Here is an 18656-nt window from a genome sequence, read left to right as displayed (position 1 = left end):
CACATGCTGGCCCCAACCTCTCTTTTGTGTTTATCTTGCATTCCAGCCCTTCCCTGCTTGCTTGGCGTCACTTGGGTCCATGCTCTTCTCTCAAGCCCCACTGGTCCCAGGCATCCTTTGAGCTCTTGTTTCAACCTGAAAGGCCCTCCCCTCCCTGGCTGACTTCTGAATCTGTGTAAATCAGCCTGCCACCTGAGGGGTTAGATGTCCTTCTCAGCCTCACAACACTACCAAAAGAGCAAGTTCATCTTCTTCCCCTGACCCATACATTTTGGGGGCAAAGACATGTCTTGTTTACCATTGGCCCCTCCTGGACATACTGCAGGAGTCCCAGTCCCTGATGAAGAAAAGGGCAGACAGTCACTGAATTCTCATGCCTCACTGTACCTCTCCAACCCCCACCACTCAGCTTCTTCCTTCTGGAGGAAGAGCTTAGCTCATCAACACAGCCTTCTCTACCTCCTCCTTCCAGCTGGCCTGACCCCTGAACCTGCATCACTGTTAGGTCTATCAGTCTCAGCCACATCTGAGCAGGCCAGCAGAAGTGCCCAAACAATGCGTGTGTGCGGATGTACCGAGCCCCAGCCCTGCCTGTCACGAGATCCTGTCCAGGAATAAGGCTGAGGAAGGCAGCCTTGTTCTCTGCTTCCAAGTCCTCAACTCCTCCTGGTGGACTGTAGCGAGTGGGTAATGAGGCTGGGGAATTCTACCACAGGGTTGAGAGCTCAACCTCCTGGGGCCTCTTATGCCGCGTTGCCCCACCAACCACTGGAAACCCTCAGGCTTCTGAACTAGAGCCAGTGCCACGCTGCCTTCTTGCTGGTCCTTCCTTTCTCTCAAGGTCCCCAGGGATAGATGAGTGAACAATAACACAAAACCACAAGAAAACAGAACCACGCACTAGGCCTTGTCCATAATTATTACTATGATTTACAAAAAAAGTTTTCAGGCAGCTGTGTTAAATTATTGTACATTTCTGGGAGAGGGAAGTGGGGGTCTTGGCCATAGAGTCAATGAAAACCTCCTTCGTGGGACAGGTGGGAAAAGGAAACGTGCCCCCCATACTCCCTCTAGGTCTGACTCCAGATCTAATGGCTTCTGGGAGTGGCAACCAATGAAGACCATTAACCTTTTCCTACCCAAGGTACTAAGGTAAATGAGGAGTGGTGTCAATGAAGTGCTTTGAAGGGAAACTACAATAATCCATGATCCTCTGCCCTGATCCTGGGGCAGACCCTTTGCTGGGGATGGAAGACTGCCCAGTCCTCAGCCTACACCAAGGCATCTACCCAGGAAGACAGGAAGACTGAATGTGACAAGGTAAGGAATGCCTAGGTATGGCACAGGAAGCAGTGCTGCACCAGTGGGGAGCTGCTGGCCACCCCTCCACCCCATGCCTCAAGGCTAGCTATACAGGCATCCAGGCACTCTGGCTCTGGGAGGGATCCTGTCAAAGGAAACGGGGCTATTGGGCATCCGGCCTTGGAGCTCGAGGAAGCAGCCCCAAGGGTCAGAGCAAGACCCTGCCAAGGGGGTACTGCTGGAACAATCCAAAGCTGGGCCCCTCAATTCCTAAATTTCAGCTCATGACTCCATCCATGCAGCTAAATGTTACTGTGTGTGTGTGTGTGTGCAGGGCAGGGCTGCAGGGAAGCATGGTTGCCCCACCTGCCCAGGGTTCAGGGCATGCAGGGGACCCTAGTCCTAGGATGTAGAGCCCAGACCAGAAAGGGTTAAGGGCTCTGACTCCCCTTTCCTCCCGCTCTTCCAACACGCTCTTCCAACACACTCTTCCAATACGGCTCTTCCAACACGGCTCTTCCAACACACTACATTTCTTCCTCTGGCACTAGAAGGTTTTACGATGAATAGCACGGGAGCCATCCTCTTCATACTCCTTTTTGGATACCCACATCTTCTTAAAGGTATCCAGCGAGGCCAGGATGGAGCCACTGGGAAGGAGGAGGGAAGGATAGACTCTTGTGGACCTGAGGGCTGGGCCATCGACCCTTTCTGGGCACTCAAAGTTCCATCTCTACCTGGGAGGGAAATCCACCCACCTCCACCTGGCCTGGGCCAATGGTCTCCCAGAGCCCTCCCTGTGAGCCCCGCCTCACCCAATCCACGTGGAGTACAGCCGTTCCTGAGGGGCCGAGATCTATGGGAACAAATAGCAATGTAATTGCCTGTCACCACACAGCAGCCCCCACCTCAGCCTTGGGAGCCTTTCTCCCGGGGCCTGAGGCCACAAAACAAGTGCATCAGCTGGGAGCAGTAGGAGCAGCTGAACGGGGAGGAGACAGCTGAGCTTAACTGGGAGTGAGAGGGTGTCTGCAGGTGGCAGTTGTACCTCCCCCAGTCAAGGTTGCCCAGCACCCTCATGCCCCATGGGACTCCCTGTAACCTCACCTTGATTTTGACATCCTTTGGGGCAAGCTTCTTCACTTCACTTAGCAATCGGTCACCGAAGCCTGTGAACACAAGGCTGGTTGAGCCCAGGGTTCACTAGCACCCCCATCTCCAAACTCTGGTGCCCCCAAGTGCTGCCACCCTTCCTTTAGTAGTTCTTTCCAGGATCAAGGATGGTGGGGGCAAGCCATCCCAATGGCAAGAAAGAGCCAGCACCATGCCTGAGGTGGGCCCAGCTTCCTCAGAGAGGCAGCGTGAGAGGGGAACTCCAGGTTACACGGCTTCATCTGGCCCCATGCTCTTCCACCCAAAGCAAAATCAAAGGCAAATGACAAATCAGGGGGAAAATATCTTTTCTGTCCATCACAGAGGCCAAGATCACATGGGGGGGGGGGGGCCTGTGATCTTTTGCTGGGGACTCTCCACCATAACTGGTGGGGGTATAAGTGGCATAGCTTCCAGGGGAGGGGAGCCTGGTGGTATCTACCAAATAACAAGTACCTATGTATGTCCACCCTCTGACTCAGCAAGTCTCCCAGGATTTCACCTTCAGGGATTTTTTTTATTATGTGAGGTTATCTGACATGGCACCTCTGTGATTTGCGGTGGCTGCAACAACACTGCAGGCCATCGGCAGGTCAGTGGGGAAATGGCATAGCCATTCAGGGAAATGCCACATGGCGTATTAAAGAGCTCATGTGGATGGGGAAAGACCTTCCAGGCATGGGAGTGTGTGAAAAATACACAGTGTGCAGCCTGGAGAGCATGTCATGATGGGTATAAAAGCAGGAGTGAGGGGAAATGCACATTTGCTAATACGCACAGTGCTGCTGAGCGTACAGTTGATAAGCTTACAACTCCTGGGGGAGGGAGTGGGGTGACCAAGATGGGGGAAAGAGACGTCTTCTCACAAATCTTAGATCTTATGTGAGCTTATTATAAAGTCAATAAAATTTCACTTAAAACTTTTCTCTCAAAAAAAAAAAAAAAAGCTCACTGAGCCCCAAAAAGCCAACAGAAAATGGAGCCCCCAAAAGCCTCCTAGGCTCCAGGGAGTGTGGTGTAGTCTAGGTCTTGATCACCACCTCCCCAACAGCAGTACCTTTGAAGAGCGTGGAGCCACCCGAGAGCACAATGTTGGCGAAGAGTGTCCGGCGGAGGTCCATGTCAGACTTGTGGATGGCAAAGACCAACACCTCGTGGAGCCCCTCGCTCTCATCACCTACCAGGTCTGGCTGGAACAGCAGCTCAGGAGCCCGGAACCGAGCCGGCCCCACCTTTGGAACACAAGATTGAGGGCAACAGGCTTCTTATTCCTCTAGGTGCCAGCATCACCACTGCCACCTGGTGCCAGGCCTCACAACTTACGTCGAGCACGCTGCCGTCTGGCAGGGTGTACTGAACCTTCTCAGTCTCCAGAGCCTCATCCTTCTGTGGGTTGATGGAGAGGTAACAGGCTCGCTGCGGTGGGCAGGGACACAACGCTCAGAAGGCTGCAACCGGGAAACCCACACCCAGGGCTCAACCTCATGCCTGGGTGCCACCGCCTCCCACTGCTCCACCCAGCTGGCCTCCACACCCTCTTCCTGCCCTCTGTCACCTCTTTGATGGTCCGCACGACCTCAAACTCAGCTGAGGTGTGAAAGTCAACTCCTTCCTTGCGCAGCAGGAGCCGGAGATAGCGGGAGACATCCCGGCCAGCAATGTCCACCCGCATGATGGAGTGCGGCATGGCAAAGCCCTCGTAGATGGGCACAGCATGAGTGACCCCGTCCCCTGAGTCTAAGACCACTCCTGTCGTGCGTCCTGTCGCATACCTGTCACCAGGTCAGTGTCCCTTCACTTCAGCCACTGAGGCATGGGGCCCTCCTCCCCCCTGGAAGGGACCCTGGGACATTTGTATTATCTGGTCTGAAAAAGGGACACGAGGGACTCCCTAAAGGAACCGTTACCAGGGGGGCTGTTTCTATAGGGATGTCCAACAAAAGCCAGAGGATGGGGACTCAGGAGACCCCAGGGTTTAGGGAGCACTCACAGGCTGAGCACCGCCTGCATGGAGATGAACAGGGCTGGCACGTTGAAGGTCTCAAAGAACACCTCTGCTGCTTTCTCCCGGTTCTTACTTGGGTTGAGTGGAGCCTCCGTTAGGAGAACAGGATGCTACAAGACATGGCAGGGTTTAGGCTTGTGCAAAGACAATGTGCTAAGCCTAAAGAGGATCTTCCTGGACAGCCAAAACCCCCGCTGCGAGCACACATAGCTACAGCCTTCTGGAGGGTAACATCCCACTATCTGCCAGCAGTTTCTCTTCCAAAGATTCAGCTTTCTCTGGAAAACTCTACTTGGCATACGCCGACTGCATGTACCCACATATACGCAGTGACGAAGCAGCAGGCCCTAACAAAATGCAGAGGAAGTGCAGGAGCATAAGCAGGAAGGGAAGAGCAGGGAGAGGGCACCCCTGAGCACTGGGAGCCTGGGCTGGGGGGGGGGGGGTGCTGCCACACCTCCTCCGAGAAAGTCTGCAGCTGATCCTTGGAGTAGACGTACTGCCAGATGCGCTCCATGTCATTCCAGTCTCGCACCACACCATGCTCCATGGGGTAGCGGATGGCCAGCAGCCCCCGGTGCTCCTGCAGAGGAAGGCGGGAGGGCCAGCTGGAGCACCCGGCCCCTCTCCAGCAACGGCTTTCTGCCTTCTTGGAAGCCGCCCCTTCATCTGCCCTGAATAGAACCACCATTGCTTACTGGGTGTCCCCATGCCTGGTAGCCGGGTCCTGAACTCAGCACAGGCTCATCTGTCTAGCAGCACCTTCTTAGGCCCTCAGAGCCTGGTCAGCTTCAACTGGCAGGGGACAGAGAGGGTGGGGACATGCTCCCTCCCACCTAGTCCTCCCCTTCCAACTCTGGCTGAAAACAGATGCCCCCTCAGAAAGTATAGCTCTGACCATGAGCCCATGTTCCTGGGACCATAGAGACCCCAAGCCCTGGCAAATGCATGTTCCAAGGTATTACCTCTGCTTTTGGTCCAATGAAAAGGTCCCCCTCCAGGGCTCCAGCCATCACTCGCATGTGCTTAGGGCGCCCAACACTACAAGGACAGGTCAAGTCAACAAGGTGGGCAGGGGGCGTGGAAGAGCCCACATCCAGGAAAACCCAAGTCTAACTCCTGTGGTCAAAAGTGTAATTACTCTAAAGCATCAGGACCTGGCCATGTGGCAAAGGCCAGAACCCGGGCCTACAGGATATGGGCCTACAGAGCAGGCCTTGGCAGGAGGGCATGCTCAGGGTCAGAAGGAAAGGGATCCTTTCCATTCCCCACTCTCCCTCCCAGAGAGGCTGGGAGCTCTGGAATCTTAGCTCCTCATGGTCCAGCCCTGGCAGAGGGTCAGCTTCTGCAGCCACAATGACTCAGCCCACACTCTCGATTTCAGGAGGGCAGGGCTGCCACACCGTCTGTAGACCAAGGTCCCAGGAAGTTGGATCATGGCCCTTGTCCACCCCTCTCCCATTCATTTGATCCTGCCCCTTCCCACTACCAGGGCTTCCAGACTAAAGACTCAGTTTTTGGAAGACTGGACAAGCTACCATTCCAAAACGTGACCCAAGTTCCCTGCACATCAATAGGAAGGTTTAACTGAACCCAAGTGGAGTTCAGAATTGAAAGCTGAAGCCCTACTGAGTACTTGGTGCTCCAAGCTGGCCCTGTCCCCAGACGAGGCCTGTGGTATAGTCACCCACTTTGGGAGGCCTCAGGATCCCCCAACATGCCCTGCTTAGCCAATCCCTCTAAAACCTCCAGGATTTGAGAAGTGGTACCACCTAGGGAAAACTTCCCAATGGGCTAGAGTGGCTGAAGCAGTGCTCCGGGTTTCCTCTGGGCTTTTTCATCCCTCTTATCCCTGCCACAACTGGCTCCATTCAGGGAAACATTTCCCTTGACTGAAACCCATTATTTTCTAGAGCTGGAAAATAAATAAGCTCTGAAAGAAACATTTCCTGGGAGGAAGGGATGGCTATGCATTAACTCCCACTCTTTCTCCTCTGAGTTTGGGTTTTTCTCCCAGAGATGTCTCTCTTACAATCTTGCTGCTACTACCCCAGCCAATTTCCAAGGGAATGCTGGTGGCTTCTCCCTCCCTGGCTAAAGATGGGATCAAAATCAGACTTCAAAGACTAGGAAGCCCACAGCACTTCCAGAGCTGGTAACAGCGTTAGCCTCACAAATCTGGTGTCTTCCCTTAGAGGGAGCAAGAGTTGATCTCAAAGAGAGCTATGACAGAGAGCCAACATTCTTCCAGGAATCCGACAAAAAGGTTAGGGCTGCTGCCAGAGCAACACTTACTAGTTTGGGAAACAGTATTTGGGAATCTGGTCTCCTGCAAAGCCAGCCTTGATCACCCCGGAACCCTGCAAGGAAAAACCGTGCTTAGCTCCTGACACAAACCAGATGAGGGCAGTGCCCTGCAATAGAGAACCGGCTGCTCCGTCCTGGCAGCCCGGGGTGGAAGTCTGAGATCCCGCCAAGAGGGCAAGATCGTTTACAAGTACACAAATGATTCACAACTAGGGGGTGCTTTGCACACCTTCTCCCAAATTTGACAATGTCTGGAGACTGAGGAGGGGAGGGTAGAGGGAGGGTGCTACTGGCATCTAGAGGGTAGAACAGGGATACTGCTACATATCCTACAATACACAGGCCAGCCCCTCACACCGAGAATTATCTAGCCCAGAATGTCAATGGTGTGGAGACTGAGAAACCATGAAGTACGTCCTCTGCACACTCTACGGTCAGCTGCAGGCAGGAGGAATCCCTGCCCATCCCGCCTCTCCCCCTAGAGCAAACACGGATCACATACAGGACCCACTCGGGAAGCTCACTGTGTACACAGCAACAACTGGCACCTCTCTTCAAGTAGCTCCTCCCAAGAATTTGCTGCTCCAGCATGGAAACTGGATCTTAAAGGGAACCTGGCATCTAGAAAACTCCCACTAATGAAGGAATCAGCCTCTCAATCTCACTTCCACAGACTGCCGTCACAACCTTTTGGGTCTGAGTGCAGAAATAAACATCCTCACGTTAGAGAGGAGGGGGCTGGAAGCCCACAGGGACCAGGCAGGCTCTGAGCTCCTAAGCTTGTTGGTTAGCCTAAGTGAGTTATCTGCCCACCAAGAAAGGGAGTGTCCTACTCCTTCCTGCAGCCTGCTGGAGAGCACCCCCAAGCCCAGTTCTAGCCTTCATATTAAACATCCCCCCCCCCCCAAAAAAAAAAACAAAAACATCCCCTGCTGTGACTCAAGGAGCCCATGTGGATACTCCAAAAAAAGACAGCCATTCAGGATTACATCGGGGTCATGTGGGAGGGAGACACATCCCAGAAAGAGGAGTGAGTCATTATAAAAAACTCCAAAGCAAACATAGCAGAGGCAGATACCCAGGCTAGGGGCCTGGTATGAATCTAGATCCATAGACTCCCCTGCCCCTCATTCTCCTCCCATGGACCAGAAATCCTCAGAGGGCAGCTGAAAACATGTCGAGCCCCAGTGGTGAAGGACAAAGCCACAAGGAAGCCAGGGAACTTTTCCCTGAAGCTTCCAGACCATTATCCCAAACTGCTGTGGGTCCTGGCAAGAGTGGTCCTGGACTCTCCCCCACTGTCCTGCTAGCTGTGGAATTTCTGCTCTGCACCGGCAGGGCGCACTTTAAGGAGCGGGTCAAAGTAGCCAAACCAACCAGCTGATGGTGGACATGTGGTTCTCAAGAGCTTAACCACTATTTTCTTTTTTTTCCAGTCAAAGAAAAAGCGCACAGTAGAGCACAGCCTGCCCACCCTGGAGGTCCTGCTAAGAGTTGCGGCCCCTTGGGAAGGGCAAGGACAGACCAGGCCAGCACTGTGCAAAAGGACAAATGCCGTCCCTCCTCTTCCACTAGGAGGGGCACTCGGGCCCCGGGAAACGGGTAAAGGCGCTGGGGTCGAAACCTAACCAGTGACTCCCTCTCAACCACCAAGGGTCCAGAGGGCGGCCCCAGGCCTGACACACGGGAGCACCGGCGGGCCCGTGCGGCTCTCACTCCAGCGCTGCCGATGCTGACCGAGGGCCGCCGGTCGCATGGGCTCCCGCCTCTCCAGGACCTCCCCGCCGGGCTCGGGGAGGGTTCGGGCAGCGGCTCCGCAGCACCGGTGCAGGGACTGGCCCCACGGCGCGGGCCACAGAGCCAGGGAGCAGGAGAGCCCCCGGAGGAGGCGGCGGGCGGGCAGGGCCTGGACAAGTAGCCGAGGTGGGCGGACCCCCCCACGGCCCTCCGCGTGCGCCCCCGGGGGCGGGGCGCCCGCCCTCCCCCCGACTGCCGGGCCTCACGTTGTCGATGACCACGGGCTGGTTGGCGATAATGTCGTAGGACTCCATGGCCCGGCCGGCCGGCCCTGCCCAGCAGGCGGGCTGCAGGAGGCACCGGCGAGCGGGCAGGCGGGCGGACCCGGACGGCGGCGGCTCCAGACACCGCGCCGCGCCCCTCCCACCCCGCGCGCGCAGCCTACGCCAGCCCCGCGGGGCTTGCTGGGGGGCGGCCCCCCCGCGGCCAATCACCGCTCCCACTCGGGCGGATTGATGCGGGCGCCCCGGGCCTGCGGCGGGCGGGGGGGCGGGGCCTCCGGGGGCGGGCCAGCCAATTGAGGCCTTCCGGAAGTACTGCGGGGGCGCTCCCAAGGTAGGCTGCGCCGCGTAGGGGGATGACGTCATGGCTCGGCTCTTAAAGGGGACTTGGACGGAGCCGAGGGGGCCGCTGAGAGTCACCTGTCCAGAAGGACGTCGTTCCCGAGCGGCAGCACCTGCGACCACGCTACTTCGCGAGCGCGCGGTCCCCGAGGAGGCCGGCGCTGGGTATTTTACCCAAAACATTTCTTTACGGAGCACCGAAGAGGATCCTTTTTTTCGTGTAAAAATTACAATTCTGTGGTAACTTGGTAGCTGGCGTTAGTTCAAAACCTGTGTGTTTGCAGAGCACTTCTCCCCATTTGCCATAGATTATGTTAAATCTTTGCAGTGACTCTATCAGGTAGCTGTATTCTTACTCCCGTTTTGCAGATGTAGGAAGCGAGGGGCCTCATACTTCTGTAACCAGCCCAGGGCTCTCCCCATCCCGCAGCCTCCAGCCTGCGGGGGTGGTCTGCTGCCCCTGCCGCAGTGCAACGTGGAGTCCTAATTCATTTACCAAACCGAGCCACAGGTATGTGCTACCTTTCCCACTGAACTGTGAGATTAAGTTTGGTAAAAGTGAAGCACAACATGGTACAGAAAAGTGCAGAAATCACATTTCTATGAATTATTACAATGGGGACACGCTTGCATAGCAATAACCGAGTTTAAGAAACAGAGCATGACCAGGATCCCAGGAGCTACCCGTTCCTCTCAGTCACTGCCTGGCTTTTTTTTTTTTTTTCTTTCTTTCTTTCTTTCTTTTTCTTTTTTTAATATTTTATTTATTCATTCATGAGAGACGCAGAGAGAGATGCCTGGCTTTTCCTGCGAGGTGACCGCTTTCCTGAATTGCAACACCAAAGGTTAGTTTTGCCTACTGAGGAACTTTTTGCAGTGGAATCATCAGTATGCGTTCATAAAATGAGCCACTGTGAACCGTTAAAAATAATGAAGCTTTATATAATCTCATGTGAAGCCCATCAGGACATAGGAATCAAAGCAAAGAAAGCCACAGTATCCAGAATGTAATACACAACATAAAATTCACCATCTTAACCATTTTTAAGTGTACAGTTGAGTGGTAGTAAGTACATTCATAATGTTGTGCAACCATTACCACCATCCATCCCCAGAACTGTTTTCACCTTGTAAAACTGCAACTTGGTACTCATTAAATAGTAACTCCTCATTCCTTCTCCCCTCAGGCCCTGGGCATCCACTATTCTTTTTGTGTCTATGCATTCAGATAGCTCATATAAGTGGAATCATATAATAGTCACCCTTTTGTGACTAGCTTATTCTATTTAGCATGTCCTCAGGGTTCATCCATGTTGTAGCACATGACAGGATTTCCTTTCTTTTTTTCTTTTTCTTTTCTTTCTCTTTTTCTTTTTTACTTATTAATTTGACACACAGAGAGAGCATAAGCAGGGAGAGTGGCAGACAGAGGGAGAAGGAGAAGCAGGCTCCCCAGGGAGCAGGGAGCCTGATGCAGGGCTTGGTCCCAGGACCCTGAGATCATGACCTGAGCTGAAGTTAGACGCTTAACTGACTGAGCCACCCAGGCACCCCTTGCCCTGTTCTATTTTAAGGATTTTATGGTTTTAATTCTTATATTTAGGTCAAAGACTCATTTTGAGTTTCTTTGTGTATACTATTGGGTAAGGATCCAACTTCATTCTTTTGTACGTGAATATCCAGTTTCTCCAGCGCCATTTGTTGAAAAGACTGTCCTTTCCCCATTGAATGGTTTTGGCAACCTTGTCAAGAATCATTTGATCATATATGTGAGGGCTTATTTCTGGGCTCTCTATTCCAGTCCGTTGGTCTGTATGTCTGTCTTTAAGATATATTACTTCTTAAATGAAATAAAAAACTGAAGTAAGAAAGTATCTATGTGACATTCAAACATTTATGGAAAAAGTGCTAGGGTTCTGCTTGTGAAGGAACTCCATGAACCCTAGGCAGCAGAGAAAACAGTGCTGGGAGAGGAGTGGCTGAAAAGGACCCCCGAAGTACACGTTATTGAAGGCTATCCAGCGAACCCAACTGCAGAGGCAGGAGGGCAGGTTCATCAATTATTCTCTGAGATAACCATGAGGAGGAGGAGCTCAGAAACCTTACTTAGGACAGAGAAAGGAAAAAAGGAAAGAAAAACAGGGAGAGACAGGAGACAGTGATAGGGTGAAAGGATCCCTCAGACCTGCAAGGCCAGCCACTTCCTCCTTGCTCCTTCTAGCTGCTCTCAGATGTCCCCCTTTTCTTTTCTTTTTTTTTTTTTTTGATGTCCCCCTTTTCTTACCTAGATGTCTCCCTTGCCCTTAGATTTCTTTGACCTTCCGAATTTCAGTAACCATTCCTTTTACCCACATTACTAATAAAGACAAAAGCTACCAATGCAGGTCAGTTCTTAACACATGTAGAAGAGCCATAGGAAAGGGTTTTGGGGGACTTCCCTGAGAGATAGACCCCAAAAGAAAGAGAGGATAGCATGCTATGCCTGATGCCACCTCTTCATCCTTTCTACTACAGATACTCACTTGTGGCCACCAATGATGTATGAAAAGTTTGTGATCAAACAAAACTATTAAGGAAATACTGTCAACTAAATTAACTCTGAAAATTGGAGGAGTTCTTGCTGTAGCCTGAGTGCTTCTCCTTTGATATCTGCTGGACTCCCCTTTAAGATCTTACCTTATTATTTCCTTGGGAGTGTAGAGTGGAAGATTGGGATAAACTGAAGAGTCAGATTCCTGGGTATAATTTGCCATCTTCAAATCAGAACCCTATCATTCTATTTCATTCTTGTATATCTCACAGGTGAAAACGTAGGATCACCTTGTTATATACTGCATTTCCTTATGCTTTGTGAGATATAACTGACATACAGCAAACTGCATGTATATAAAGAGTACAATTTGGTGAGTTTTGACATATGAATACACCATGAAACCGTTTTCCCCAGTCAGGATAATGAAGATATATCCATTGCTTAGCAGTTCATCATGGCCTTCATCTTCCCTCTCCCTTCCATGTTTTTATCCTTAGACAAGCGCTAGCCAAAATTTTCTGTACTATAGACTAGTTGTCATTTTCTAGAATTCTCTATTGTGTATGATTACACAGTTACGCATAATACAGTATTTTTTTAAAAGATTTTATTTATTAATGAGAGGCACAGAGAGAGAGAGAGAGAGGCAGAGACACAGGCAGAGGGAGAAGCAGGCTCCATGCAGGGAGTCCGACATGGGACTCGATTCCGCGTCTCCAGGATCACACCCTGGGCTGCAGGCGGCGCTAAACCGCTGCGCCACTGGGGCTGTCCCCTATTATTTTTTTATTTTTTTTATTTTTTATTTTTATTTTTTTTTAAATTTTATTTATGATAGTCACACAGAGAGAGAGAGAGGCAGAGACATAGGCAGAGGGAGAAGCAGGCTCCATGCACCGGGAGCCAGACGTGGGATTCGATCCCGGGTCTCCAGGATCGCGCCCTGGGCCAAAGGCAGGCGCTAAACCGCTGCGCCACCCAGGGATCCCCCTATTATTTTTTTAAAGATTTATTTTATTTATTTGAGAGAGAGAGCGTGCATGTGCATGCATATGCATGGTGGGGGGAGGGGCAGATGGAGAGAATCTTCCAGCCGACTCCCTGCTAAGCAAGGAGACTGACTCAACTTCAGGCTCAATCCCACAAGCCATGAGATCATGACCTGAGCTGAAACCAAGAGTAGGACACTTAACCTACCAAGACATCCAGGCACCTCATCCCCTAGTATTAACATCTTGCTTTAGTGTGGTACATTTGTTATAATTGATGAACCATTATTGATACATTATTATCAGCTAAGGTCTGTAGTTTGCACTAGGGTTCACTCTGTGTTGTACATTCTGTGGATTTTGATAAATGCTATAATGTCATATAAGCACCATTACAGTATCATACATTATAGTTCTATGGCCCTGAAAAAAATCGCCTATGCTCCACCTATTCATTCCTCCCTCCTGAATCTCTGGCAACCACGGATATTTTTACTATTTGTATGGTTTTACCTTTTACAAAATGTCATATAATTGGAATCAGACAGCATGTAGTCTTTTCAGAAAGGCTTCTATCACTTAGTGTTAGGCATTTAAGTTTCCTCTCTGTGTTTCTGTGGCTTGACAGCTCATTTCTTCTTACTGCTAAATAATATTCCATCGTTTCAATGTACCACAGTTGTTTTTGTTTTGTTTTGTTTTGTTTTGTTTTTTGTTTTTTATCCATTCACCTATTGAAGGATATTCTAGTTGCTTTCAATTTTTTGGCAATTGTAAATAAAGCTGTTATAAACATTCATGTGCAGCTTTTTGTCTGAACATGTTTTCAGCTCTTTTGGGTAAATACCTAGGAGTGTAATTGGTGGATGGTAAGCCTATGCCTTTTTAAAGAAACCACCAAACTTCATTCTAAAGTGGCTGTAACATTTTATATTCCCACCAGTAACGAATGAGAATTCCTGTTGCAAAAAAAAAAAAAAAAAAAGATTAAAAAAATTTTTTTTAAAAAGAGAATTCCCGTTGCTCCACATCCTCACCGCATTTCTTGTCAGTATTTTGTACTTTAGCCATTTTAATAGATGCATAGTGGTATCTCATAACTGTTTTAATTTGCAATTCCCTAATGACATATGATGTTGAGCATCTTTTCATATGCTTATTTGCTACTTGTAGATCTTATTTGGTGAGGTGTCTGTTCAGTACTTTTGCCCATTAAAAAAATATATTTATTTAATTAACAGAGAGAGAGTGAGAGAGCACAAGCAGGGGAAGCAGCAGAGGGAGAGGGAGAAGCAGGCTGCCCACTGAGCAGGGACAGGATGACCTGAGCTGAAGACAGATGCTTAACCATTTAGGTCCCCCTTTTTTTGCCCATTTAAAATTTTTTTTGAGTTTTAAGAATTCTTTGTATTTTATTTGTTTATTTATTTTTAAAGATTTATTTAATTATTATTTTAGAGAGAGTGAGCAGGGGGAGAAGGCAGAGAAGAGAGAGAGGGAGAGAATCTTGAAGTTGACTTCCTTCTGAGTGCAGAGCTCAATGTGGGGCTCTGTCCCAGGACCCTGAGATCACAACCCGAGCCAAAATCCAAAGTTGGCTGCTTAACCAACTGAGCCACCTAGTCACCCCTATTTATTTATTTTTTAAGTAGGCTCCACACCCAGTGTGAGGCCTAATGGAGGGCTACCCCTCCAAGATCAAGACCTGAGCTGAGATCAAGAGTTGGACGCTTAACCCACTGAGACACCCAGGTGCTCCAAGAATTCTTTGTGTATTTTAGATACAAGCCCTTTGTTACATATGTGTTTCACAAATATCTTCTTCCAGTCTGTGGCTTGTCTTTACATTCTGTTAATACACTTGATTTTTAAATATTGACCTTGTATCCTGCCACCTTACTAAACTCATTTTTTCTTAGAATTTTCTACATAGATAATCAAGTCAACTGAGAATAAAGACAATTTTACTTTTCCTTTCTTTTACTTCTTTTCCTTTTTTTTTTTTTTTTTAAGAGAGGGTGAGGGGCAAAATCTTAAGCAGGCTCCACACCCATCCTGGAGGCCCATTTGGGGCTCAGTGTCACCACCCTGAGATCATGACCTGAGCTGCAATCAAGAGTCTGATTCTTAACTGACTGAGCCACCCAAGCACCCTATTTATTTATTTATTTTTTCTTTCTTTCTTTCTTTCTTTCTTTCTTTCTTTCTTTCTTCCTTCTTTTCTTTCTTATAAATATATACACATTTCATTTCTTTTTACTGCCTTGTTGAATGAATAAGACCTTTAGAACAATGTTGAATGAAAGTGGTGAGAATGACATTTTTGCACAGATCCTGAGATTAGGGAGAAAGCATTCAGTCTTTTGTGATGATATATGTTACTGTAGATTTTTTTATAGATGCCCTTTATCAAATTGAGAAAGTTCCCTTTATTTTACATCAATGGGAGTTTTATCCTAAATAGATGTTAGAGTTTGTCAGGTGCATTTTCTGTATCTAATGTGATGATTATATGATTTTTCTGTTAATGTGATGAATTATAGTTATCTATTTTTGAACATTCAAGCAGCCTGTATTCCTGTAATAAATCTCACTTAGTTATAGTATATTGGCCTTTAAAAATATTGTTGGATTCAATTTTCTTAAATTCAGCTAGGAATTTTTGCATCTTTTATGAAAGATATTGGCCTATAGTTTTCTTTTATTATAATACCTTTGTCTGGCTTGGTATCAGGATAATGCTCGTCTCATGGAATGAGTTAGGAAGAATTTCCTCAGTTTTAACTTTTTTTTTTTTTTTTAGTTTTAACTTTTCAGAAGATTTTCTATAGAGTTGATGATGTTTATTCCTTGAATATTGGTAGAGTTAACCATTGAAGCCATCTGGGCTTTGAATTTTCTTTGTGGGAAGGTTTGTACCTACAAATTCAGTTTCTTTAATATAGAGCTTTTTCCTTTTTCTTTTTTAAAAATTTTAAGAAGATTGTATTTATTTATTCATGATAGACATAGAGAGAGAAGGAGGGGCAGAGACACAGGCAGAGGGAGAAGCAGGCTCCATGCCGGGATCCCGACGCAGGACTCGATCCTGGGACTCCAGGATAATACCCTGGGCCAAAGGCAGGTGCTAAACCCCTGAGCCACCCAGGGATCTTTTTCTTTTTTAGAAAAAACAATTTCTTTTTTATAGAGCAGTTTAGGTTTTTTTTTTTTTTTTCTTGAGCAAATTCTGTTTGTATCTTTCAAGGAATCTATGCATTTTATCTGAATTGTGGAATCTATTGGCAAAAAGTCCTTCATAATATAACATTATTTTCCTTTTAACATCTGTAGTATCGGTAGTGATGTCTACTCTCTTGTTCCTGATATTGGTAATGGGTATTTTCTGTCTTTTTCCCTCTGACTAGAGGTTTATCTATTTTATTGATTTTTCTCAAAGAACCAGCTTTTGGTTTCTTGATTTCTTTTTTCAGTGATTTTTACATTATTAAAAGGTAACAGTAGGGGCACCTGAGTGGCTCAGTCAGGTAAGCTTCTGCATCAGCTCAAGTCATGATCTCTGGACCCTGGGATTGAGCCCCACATTGGGCTCCCTGCTCAGTGAGGAGTCTGCTTCTCCTTCTCCCTCTGCTCCTCCCCCCTGCTCATGCTCTCTCTCTCTCTCTTTTTTTCTCTTTCCCTCTTAAATAAATAAATAATATTTAAATAAAAGGTAACAACAACAACAAACAAATAAGAATATGTGGCAGAGACCCATGTAGTCTGTGAAGCCTAAAATATTTTTTTCTATTTGGCTTTATATAGAAAAAGTTTATTGACTCCTGCTCTAGACCTGGATGACTGCATAATTATAGATGTTTTCCCTTCGTACCTTGTCACTCAACAAATCTGCCTAGAAATGGGAGAAATGAGGCATAGGAAGTCTAAAGATCACTTAAAAGTAAGTGTCATATGGTGCACTTAGGTTGCAAAGCAGCCTGAATTCTGTTCCTCTGGTGATATTAGCAGATGGAAAGAAGGGAAGGGGTAAATGGGAGAGGAGGTGGTGGAGACTCTGGTAATGGGATTCACTGGGATTCAGCAGTGGCCTGAAGGATGTTAAGGGGACTTGCCTAGTCTCTTATTTCATCAGCAGTAAAATGAAGGTGATGCTGGTGTAGTCCCCACAGGGACAATGGAAGTGGGGAAAGTGGCCAGACTTGAGGATGTGTGGGAAAGTCAGAGAATTTGTTCATGGACTGGATATGTGGTGAGAGAGAAAGAAAGGGGTCTAGGATGAACCCTGGATTTTGGCCTGGGCACATGGAAGGATGAATTTGTTGCCAAAATGGGGAAAGTAGCAGGAGTGTGCAGTGGGGATCAAGAATTAGGTGGTTGTGCATCTTGAGTTTGAAGTTAGCCTACTGCCCATTGCCTTGGTTTCTTTTCTTTTTTTTTTTTTTTTTAATTTATTTATGATAGTCACAGAGAGAGAGAGAGAGAGGCAGAGACACAGGCAGAGGGAGAAGCAGGCTCCATGCACCGGGAGCCCGATGTGGGGAGCCCGACGTGGGGAGCCCGACGTGGGATTCAATCCCGGGTCTCCATGATCACCCCCTGGGCCAAAGGCAGGCGCCAAACCACTGAGCCACTCAGGGATCCCGCATTGCCTTGGTTTCTACTAACTCCCAGCATTGTGTGAAACCTTTCTGGTAAAAAGCCTCCAGGGGACTCCATTTCCACCTCACACCTAGCCCACTCTCAGCCCCATCCAGGGTTTTGCTCCACTGAAGCTTCACTCATTTCTTTTCTCATGTCTTTTCCACCTCTAGGTATTTGTTCTCACCTATCAGGACACATTTTTGGCATTTCCATGCATCGGGTAGGTTTACTCTTTCTGGAGGTCTACTCTTTAGACCATCTTGGGAGGCTGTGTTTTTTCTCTATAAAGGCAAGTGGCAGAAGTGAGGGAGTCTGTGCCTGGAGTTAGTGTTTATTTTTCTATTTACTGGTAGGTGGAAGTTGGACATTTTCGATCTTTTGGTTATGCTGGGAGTGTGAGTCTTGTGTTTTTTTATATGTTGCTTGTGTTGTTATGTTTTTTGTTTCTGTGGAGATATTTTAGAGAAGTAGGGTTTATGGGGCCACCATTACCTAATGTTATAGGTTGAATTGTAGTCCTCTTCTTAAATTTATATGTTGATGTCCTCACCCTCAGTACCTCAGAATGTGGCTTTATTTGGCCTATCTTTTAGACAGGCAGTCAAATTATAATGAAGTCCTCTGGGTGGGCCCCAAGCCAGTATGACTTGTCACCTTACAAGAAGAGGAAATTTGGACACAGATACATGTGGAGGAAAGATAATGTGAAGACGTAGGGAGAAGACAACCATTTACAAGCCAAGAAGAGAAGCCTCAGTAAGAACCAACACTGCTGACACCTTGATCTTGGACTCCTAGTCTCCAAAACTATAAGACAACAGATTTCTATTATTTAAGCATCACCCTTCCCCCTTTTGTGGTGCTTTTTTTGTTTTTTAAGGATTTTATTTATTTTTTTGAGATAGAGGGAACGAGAGACAGCACACATGAGCTGGGAGGGAATCGGGGCAGAGGGAGAGGGATAAGCGGACTCTCCTCTGAGCAGAGAGCCCAACTGACCCTGGGATCTAGGATCCGGATGGTGATCTGAGCCAAAGGAAGAAGCTTAACTGACTAAGCCACCCAGGTGCCCCCTGTGGTGCTTTTTTAATGGCAGTCCCAGCAAACTAATGTGCCTGAATCATTCAGAATTCTACTATATAATTTTGTGTAACTTTTTGTCCCTCAAACAGCTCTTCAATCCCATACTGCATACAGTGCATGAGTCCAAGGGCTAAAGGGCAGGGCTATCTACAAATTTGTGGGATCCAGTGCAAAATAAAAATGCAGGAAAAAACGTGCACTTAAAGGTGCTAAAATATAAAGATTTTTCCTTTAAAAATCTTTTTTTAAAAAAGATTTTATTTATTTATTCATGAGAGACACAC

At 48.0% G+C, this 18656-nt stretch overlaps 2 protein-coding genes across 5 annotated transcripts in view; one reads left to right on the top strand and one right to left on the bottom strand.

The window, feature by feature from the left end:
* Positions 1-901: 901 nt before the first annotated feature.
* Positions 902-9019, bottom strand: ACTR1B (actin related protein 1B). The gene is made up of 11 exons (XM_025992516.2): positions 8770-9019; positions 6755-6819; positions 5425-5500; positions 4917-5042; positions 4445-4569; positions 4010-4226; positions 3778-3870; positions 3512-3686; positions 2410-2471; positions 2118-2158; positions 902-1952 (listed from the first exon to the last, which is right to left on the bottom strand). The coding sequence occupies exons 1-11, from the start codon at positions 8815-8817 to the stop codon at positions 1850-1852; spliced, it is 1131 nt and encodes a 376-aa protein (XP_025848301.1). The 5' UTR covers positions 8818-9019; the 3' UTR covers positions 902-1849.
* Positions 9020-9177: 158 nt separating this feature from the next.
* C16H2orf92 (chromosome 16 C2orf92 homolog) overlaps positions 9178-18656 on the top strand; it is a 47308-nt gene continuing 37829 nt past the window's right edge. For 2 of the 4 annotated variants that reach the window (XM_072742215.1, XM_072742214.1), the window contains exons 1-2: positions 9812-9971; positions 17460-17509. In XM_072742215.1, the coding sequence (XP_072598316.1) occupies positions 9901-9971; positions 17460-17509 (121 nt within the window). In that variant the 5' untranslated portion in view covers positions 9812-9900. Of the gene's footprint in view, positions 9347-9495; positions 9638-9811; positions 9972-17459; positions 17510-18656 lie in introns of those variants that run through there. The other 2 variants (XM_072742216.1, XM_025992511.2) reach the window with 2 other exon arrangements.

The sequence above is a fragment of the Vulpes vulpes genome, chromosome 16 (genome assembly GCF_048418805.1).
Source record: "Vulpes vulpes isolate BD-2025 chromosome 16, VulVul3, whole genome shotgun sequence".
Taxonomy (NCBI): domain Eukaryota; kingdom Metazoa; phylum Chordata; class Mammalia; order Carnivora; family Canidae; genus Vulpes; species Vulpes vulpes.
This window is presented reverse-complemented; position numbering and strand designations above follow the sequence as displayed.

Excerpts from the sequence above, each read along its gene's own strand:
- ACTR1B (XM_025992516.2), bottom strand. The coding sequence starts at position 8,817 with ATGGAGTCCTACGACATTATCGCCAACCAGCCCGTGGTCATCGACAAC. Across the intron at positions 4,227-4,444 it reads ATGCAGGCGGTGCTCAGCCT|GTATGCGACAGGACGCACGA; the intron begins GTGAGTGCTCCC and ends ACCTGGTGACAG. Across the intron at positions 1,953-2,117 it reads CTGTACTCCACGTGGATTGG|TGGCTCCATCCTGGCCTCGC; the intron begins GTGAGGCGGGGC and ends CCTCCTTCCCAG.